The 8,252-nt window shown below is 38.2% G+C and overlaps 1 protein-coding gene across 1 annotated transcript; it reads left to right on the top strand.

The window, feature by feature from the left end:
- The first annotated feature begins 3,032 nt into the window (after positions 1–3,032).
- On the top strand, positions 3,033–4,112 carry LOC125830025 (uncharacterized). The gene is made up of 2 exons (XM_049509243.1): positions 3,033–3,281; positions 3,594–4,112. Exons 1-2 carry the CDS (start codon positions 3,033–3,035, stop codon positions 4,110–4,112), a joined length of 768 nt encoding a protein of 255 aa, XP_049365200.1.
- Positions 4,113–8,252: the final 4,140 nt, after the last annotated feature.

Genomic DNA, 8,252 nt, shown 5'->3' on the forward strand with positions numbered 1-8,252 from the left:
AAAGCTGTAAAAAAAGTTGTAACCCACGGATGGGACCTACGCCCCGTAGGCCCATCCATGCCCCGTGGAACCCATCCATAGGTCAAGGGCCAAGAAAACATGCTCCAGACCCAAACCACGAAGTGCCAAAATGGCTAGTGGGCCCACCCACAGTCCATGAGTGGAGTTTTGTGGGTTATCACCGGAAGCTGTCCAAATTCGGCCAAGTGGAGGGGCAACTTAGTAAATTCATAATTAATTAGTTAGGGGTTGGGCATGGTTATTATTGATTTATTAAGGTATTTTAAGGCTTTTAAAGGTATTAAACTCCATTTTAGAACTCATTATTCCCAAACACTCAAAATAGAAACCTCCTCCCCTCAAATATTCTCTCTCTGGAAACCAACATTGGAGAAGAAGGATTCAAGCTTTCAAGTTCAAGATCTCACCATTCTCTCTCAATTTTCGTGGATTTTCTTCCATAGAGGTATGGTAGTCATCATCCTTGATTAAGTTTCATTCAAGGAGCCCTATCAAAAGATGATTTCAAGTTTCCAAAATCCCCCAAACACCTATGGTTTTCAATCTATGCATGGGTTCAATTCCAAAACGTTTTCAAAGGTTTATATATGATGAATTATGAATGGATTTTTGAATTAATGATGAACTATGGTGAATTTATCCTATGAACCCATGTTTCCCACAAAATCCTAAGATGTGAATTGTGATTGGGAATTGATTAATGATGAAAGTATGTTGAATTGTTTATGTTCATATTGAATTAGCTATTGAATCATGTTAATTCCCTTATATCTAGATGATTGGGTTTAGATTTATTCATAGACTTGGAGGGCAATTTCATGAAGGATTTATGTATGATTATTTTGTGAAGTTTATGTATGTGATCTCAATGAAAGTATTAGGATCATGTTTAGAATGTAATTGTGTTATTATTGAAAGCATATTCTCAATTAACACTCAGGAATGATGATGGTAGAATGTGACGTGTTTCTATAATGTGAGGTTACATCTTGAATTGGTAGGCATAAGACATTCTTTTCTTGTATTGATGAATGTGACCTTGAATGTTGTATCTAGGAATTGGTAGGCTTAGGCATCCTTTTCTTGTGTAATGAATGTGCCTTGACTTAATGGCCATGGAATCGGTAGACCTAATGTTGGTAGCCCTTTCATAAATGACTAATGAAGTATTGTAAGACTTTGCCTTGAATCGGTAGACCTAATGTTGGTAGCCCTTTTCTAAATGAATGATGAAGTATTCTAGGCTATGTCTTGAACCGGTAGACCTAATGTTGGTAGCCCTTCCTGATGAGTCTAGAAATTAATGTGATGCTAAACCTTGAATCGGCAGACCTAATGCTGGTGGCCCTTTCATGTGTGAAATGTTGAACCTTGAATCGGTAGACATAATGGTGGTGTCCCTTCTTAAGGATTCAATGAGCTATTCTAATAATGTACCTTCAATCGATAGACCTAATGGTGGTGGCCCTATCATGTGTAATGTACTTTGGCTCGGTATACTTAATGTTGGTGGCCCTTTCAAGTGCAATAATGTTAATGTGAATGAACTACTCTATGGGAATGAAGGCTAAGTACCGAGTGGATATGGTAAGATGAAAGCTCTGCCTATGTTAGGTCGGGTTCCAATGAACATCTCTCTTGTCCTATAATTATGTTCCCACATAGGATATTAGCTAGTAGATCCACCTAAGCTAAAATGTTACCGGTTCTACCTTAGGCAAGTAGACCAACTCTTTTCGGTGTGGGACATGACACTGGATTCCATGTTAAGCTCACATGGTCTATGCCAGTTAAATTTTATTCCCATCATGTGAGGTGTGTACTATGGTTATTCAAGAGGTTCTATGAAGTGTGGGTGGTAGTATGGGATGCCATTCATGCATTGCACGAGTAGGCTTGGAGAGGGCAATAGTGAGTTCTTTAATGTGTTAATGACTAATGAATGAAGGTGCTCTTAATAAAGCTAATGAAATGTTGACTTATATGCTTAATGTGATGAAGTATGCTTTACTTGGATTGTATTATGAGTTGCTTTCCTTGTCATGACTTATGCAATATTTATGTTCCTTATGAATGAGTATGGTCTAAAGATGAAAAGGAAGAATGGTAAGTTCACTTTTGGTGGCCTTAATGTGGTACTTAGTGTGGATGGTGGTATGGGACACTATTCATACATTGCACAAAGTATAGCTTGGGGTTACTTAAGGTGAAGACTCTAATGTGATGAAATGGCTTTCATGTTGATTATGTTCTAATGTGATGAAATGACTTATATGTTGAATGTGATTGTATCTTATGCCTTTTTCTAAAGTTCATGATGTTTTCTCAAAATTGGCATATGCATGGTTTTCAACCAAAATGTCTTTTTTAAGCATGGTTTTTGCATGGCTATCATACTTAGTAGATTAAATGTGCTAACCCATAGTTCTTCTATTTTCTACCAAGTGTAGGTTCCGGCAAGTGAGTTAAGTTACTTTTGATGTTTCATGTCTTTCATTGTAGTAGACTCTTTTTAGACTTTCTATTGTAAAGGGTCGTGACCCTACTTTTGATTCAAAGATTGTTTTTAGATGGCCATGTAAGACTAGTAGACTTCTGTTATTTTAAATTATGTTTTCGATTGTATGGATTAAAAGAGTTTTAAATTCCGTACTATTTCTATTATCTTATGTGATGACATGCTATGAGGCATGTATGAGACTTTTTGGAGTCTTGTACGTCGTGTCACGTCCAGGTTGTAGGCTTGGGTCATGACAAACATGGTATTAGAGCACAAGATTTTGGGATGGTTTTTTGGATTTATGTCTCATAAGCCACTCCAAGTAGAGTCTTGTTCATGGGTGTAGTTCGCGACACATTTATGAATAAGAGGCTATAAGACGTTAGAAAGCTACACTTTTTTCATTACTCTTTAAGTTGTGCCTTAGAGTATTAACTCTATGAGTGTCCTTTTCCTAACCCTTCCCCTGTGTTTATAGGATATGAATACAAGAAGGGCGAACGCAAGAAGGATGGAAGAGGAGATTGTGAATGGGAGAGTTCCTCCCCAAGGTCCTCAAGCCAACCAAGTTCCTATTGATCCTCCGGCTATGACAAATGAGAAAGTTAGGTCGGATCTTTTGATGATGGCTCAAGCCGTAACTACTCAAGCCCAAGCTAATAGGGGTGTTGAAACTCATATGAACCCTATTGTGAGAACTATGGCTTCTAGGTGGAAGTATTTTGTGAGGATGAACCCTCCGATATTTCTAGGTTCCAAGGTGAGAGAGAATCCCCAAGAGTTTTTGGATGAGGTGTATAAGGTAGTTAATGTTATGGGGTGACTTCTATAGAAAAAACGGAACTAGCTGCTTATCAATTGAAAGATGTTGCCCAAGTTTGGTTCACTCAATGGAAGGGTAATAGGCCGGTAGGAGTGGGGCATATAGATTGGGAAGTGTTCAAGGAAGCATTTTCTTGGTAGGTTCTTTCCCCGTGGGAAGAAGGAGGTTAAGGTGGAAGAATGTATCAATCTTAGGCAAGGTAACATGAATGTTCAAGAGTATTCTTTGAAATTTACCCAATTTTCTAAGTATGCTCCATCTTTGGTGTCTAACCCAAGGGATGAGATTAGTAGGTATGTGACGGGTGTGTCCGACATAGTTGAGGAAGAGTGCCGTACAACAATGCTCCATGAAGACCTGAATATTTCTAGGCTCATGGTATATGCTCAATCTATTGAGGAGTCCAAACTTAAAAGGAAGAATAGGGAAATGAAGAGAACTAGGTTCGACGAGCAAGGTCAACGAAGGTTCAAAAAGAGAGCTTTTAAACAAGATTCTTCAAGCACTCCTAGGGTTAACCAAGAGAAAGGAATTGGACCTCCATTTTCTAAACCTACTTGCCACAATTGTGGAAAGAAGCATCATGGAAAGTGCCTAGCCGGTACGAGTAGGTGTTATGGTTGTGGAAAGAATGATCACCAAGTGAAAGATTGCCCTACTCTTACGGCCAAAGGAAGAGAGGTCAAACAAGCTTCTCTTAATGGCCCAGATCTTGATGCTCCAAAGAAAAATCATTTCTGTGTACTTCAAGGTAAAGAGGGAAAATGAGCTCTTCCGGATGAAGGCACCGGTAAGAGGTGATTTCTTATAGTTGTGAATGTATTGTTAAGGTCCCTATTATATTTTCATGTTAGCCTTAGTTTGGGTTTACTCCCAAGGGGGGGATGGTATGTTGAATAGTAAGGTTGTTGAGAGTTCCAATATCCTTATCTCTTTCCTTCTATTTCTATTCAAGCTTGAGACCAAGAGTTCCTTGTAGCTTGTTTCATGTTTTGGATTCATGTGTGATTATGTGTTTCCATGGTCTCCTTATGTTATGCATGTTCTTGATGAATTTACGTTTAAATTAGAAAATGAGTTTTTATGATTTATATTCCTCATGTTGATGTGCATTTAGTATGAGTTGCCTATATGCCTAATGAGGTTAAACGTTGAACATGCCTAAATGTGCTTTTGAGAAGAATTGCATAATTTGTTTTATGATGTTGAAATGAGCATGTTGTGAGTTGGAGAAGGTAATTTCTCCAATGAAATGAGAAATGTTGAAGTTTTCATGCATAATGAGTTTGTAGATGTAGTTCCTACTTTCTTGTGTTGCATTGAGTATGATTGAGATGGAGTTGATGTTTCCTCCTAGTTATGTGCATGGTTTATGACGTTGCATGCATGATGGGTTTCTATTCTTGAGTCTTTAATTCCCTAAGGTGCTTAAAGTGTCATTCGAGGATGAATGTTCCTAAGGGGAGATAATGTAACAACCCGGAAAAACTAGTAAGTGAAACTAGAGCCTAACGAGTGTGTGATTGAGTTTGATATGGGGTTTCATGTTGTGAAGTGATGTCCCGAGCTTAGTTTGAGGAGTTTAGGGGTTAAATGTCAAGGTATGACCCCCCAAGGACGACCAAGGGTCATTGAGGGGGACCCTAAAGTCTAACCCCCAAAGCTGCCAAAATACCAGAAGCTGTCAAAAAGGTTGTGACCCACGGATAGGACCTACGCCCCGTAGGTCCATCCACGCACCATGGAACCCATCCGTAGGTTAAGGGCCAAGAAAACATGCTCCAGACCCAAACCACGAACTTCCAGAATGGCTAGTGGACCAACCCACGGTCCGTGGGTGGAGTTTCGTGGGTTATCACTGGAAGCTATCCAAACTCAGCCAAGTGGAGGGGCAACTTAGTAAATTCATAATTAATTAGTTAGGGGTTGGGGATGGTTATTATTGATTTATTGAGGTATTTTAAGGCTTTTAAAGGTATTAAACTCCATTTTAGAACTCATTATTCCTAAACACTCAAAATAGAAACCTCCTCCCCTCAAATATCCTTTCTCTAGAAACCACCATTGGAGAAGAAGGATTCAAGCTTTCAAGCTCAAGATCTCACCATTATCACTCAATTTTCGTGGATTTTATTTTATAGAGGTATGGTAGTATTCATCCTTGATTAAGTTTCATTCAAGGAACCCTATCAAAAGATGATTTCAAGTTTCCGAAATCCACCAAAAACCTAGGGTTTTCAATCTATGCATGGGTTCATTTCCAAAACGCTTTCAAAGGTTTATATATGATGAATTATGAATGGATTGTTGAATTAATGATGAATTATGGTGAATTTCTCCTGTAAGCCCATGTTTCCCCCAAAATCCTAAGTTGTGAATTGTGATTGAGAATTGATTGACTCCTCAATCTTATTCTGTTTCCGATCCTGCTTCAGATTCTCTTTCAGTTGTGGAAACAAGCCCCTATTCCTATCGGTTGAGTAGCCCAAGCTTTTGAATTGTTTATGTTAATATTGAATTAGTTATTGAATCATGTTAATTTCGTTATCTAATGTAGTATTCTAGACGTTTAGGTTTAGATTGATTCATAGCCTTGGAAGGCAATTTCATGAAGGATTTATGTATGATTATGCTGGGAAGTATATGTGTGTGATTTTAATTAAAGTATTATTGAAAGTATATTCTCAATTAATACTCATGAATGATGATGATAGAATGTGAAGGGTTTCTATAGTGTGAGGTTACATCTTGAATTGGTATGCTTAAGACATCCTTTTCTTGTATTGATGAATGTGACCTTGAATGTTGTATCTTGAATTGGTAGGCTTAGGCATCCTCTTCTTGCATAATGAATATGCCTTGAATTAATGAACATGGAATCGGTAGACCTAATATTAATGGCCCTTTCATAAATGACTAATAAAGTATAGTAAGGCTTTGCCTTGAATCAGTAGACCTAATGTTGGTAGCCCTTTCCTAAATATATGATGAAGTATTCTAGGCTATGTCTTGAACCGGTAGACCTAATGTTCGTTGCTCTTCATGATTAGTATAGAAACTAATATGATGCTAAACCTTGAATCGATAGACCTAATGTTGGTGGTCCTTTCATGTGTGAAATGATGAACCTTGAATCGGTAGACCTAATGGTGGTGGCCCTTCTTGAGGATTCAATGAGCTATCCTAATAATGTACCTTGAATCGGTAGACATAATGGTGGTAGCCCTTTCATGTGTAATGTACTTTGGGTTGGTAGACCTAATATTGGTGGCCCTCTCAAGTGCAATAATGTTAATGTGAATGAAGTACTCTATGGGAATAATGTTAAGTACCGAGTGGATATGGTAAGATGGAAGCTCTCCCTACGTTAGACCGGTTTCCAATGAACATCTTTCTTATCCCATAACTATGTGCCCACATAGGATATTGTCTAGTGGATCCACCTAAGCTAAAATGTTACCGGTTCTACCTTAGGCAAGTAGACCAACTCTTTTCAGTGTGGCACATGACACCGGATTCCATGTTAAGCTCACATGGTCTATGTCGGTTAAAGCTTATTCCCATCATGTGAGATGTGCACTATGGTTACTCAAGAGGTTCTATGAAGTGTGGGTGGTAGTATGGGATGCAATCCATGCATTGTACAAGTAGGCTTGGAGAGGGCTATAGTGAGTTCTCTAATGTCTTAATGACTAATGTATGAAGGTGCTCTTAATGAAGCTAATGAAAAATGTTGACTTATATGCTTAATGTGATGAAGTATGCTTTACTTGGATTGTATTATGAGTTACTTTCCTAGTCATGACTTATGAAATGTTTATTTTCCTTATATTTGAGTATTGTCTAAAGATGAAAAATAAGAATGGTAAGTTCACTTTTAGTGGCCTTAATGTGGTACTTAGTGTGGATGGTGGTATGGGACGCTATTCATACATTGCATAAAGTATAGCTTGGGGTTACTTAAGGTGAAGACTCTAATGTGATGAAATGGCTTACATGTTAATTATGTTCTAATGTGATGAAATGGCTTATATGCTGAATGTGATTATATCTTATGCGTTTTGCTAAAGTTCATGATGTTCTCTCAAAATTGGCATACGTATGGTTTTCAACCAAAATGTCCTTTGTAAGCATGGTTATCATACTTAGTACATTAAATGTGCTAACCCATATTTCTTCTATTTTCGAGCAAGTGTAGGTTTCGGCAAGTGAGTTGAGTTCTTCTAGTTCAAGCTTGGATTGAGTTCTTCCAAGGCTAGTGGTATGTCCTCATGGATTCGAGGACAAGTACTTTTGATGTTTCATGTCTTTCATTGTAATAAACTCTATTTAGACTTTCTATTGTAAAGGGTCGTGACCCTACTTTTGATTCAAAGATTGTTTTTAGATGGCCATGTGAAACTAGTAGACTTCCGATGTTTTAAATGATGTTTTCGATTGTATTGATTAATAGAGTTTTAAATTCCGTACTATTTCTATTATCTTATGTGATGACATGCTATGAGGCTTGTATGATACTTTTCTGAGTCTGGTACGCCGTGTCATGTCCGGGGTGTAGGCACGGGTCGTGACAAAAAAGGACAGTACCAAAACTCAAAGAACTCAAGCATGATGGGTGGATTCAATTCCAACTCGGTGATTTACCGAGTTGGTTTCAGTGATCTAACATAAGTTCGCCAAAGTTTATAGTGCAAAATGTAAAGAAACATGCATAAGGGCGATGTCCACTCCCAATTGGAGATTCATCGAATGTGTTTCGATGAATTAAGAAAAGACGCCAAATGGAATAGTACCCGAAGTCACATATTTACTCAAGAAGGTGTAACACCCAAGATTCGAAAGAGGGAAGCCAAGTAAATTTTAGTAGTTCGAGGTGCCATCCACAGCCCTTGGGTTGGACCACGGACC

Source organism: Solanum verrucosum, unplaced genomic scaffold (assembly GCF_900185275.1).
Source record: "Solanum verrucosum unplaced genomic scaffold, falcon-dt-bn FXZP01000074.1, whole genome shotgun sequence".
NCBI classification, from domain to species: Eukaryota; Viridiplantae; Streptophyta; class Magnoliopsida; order Solanales; family Solanaceae; genus Solanum; species Solanum verrucosum.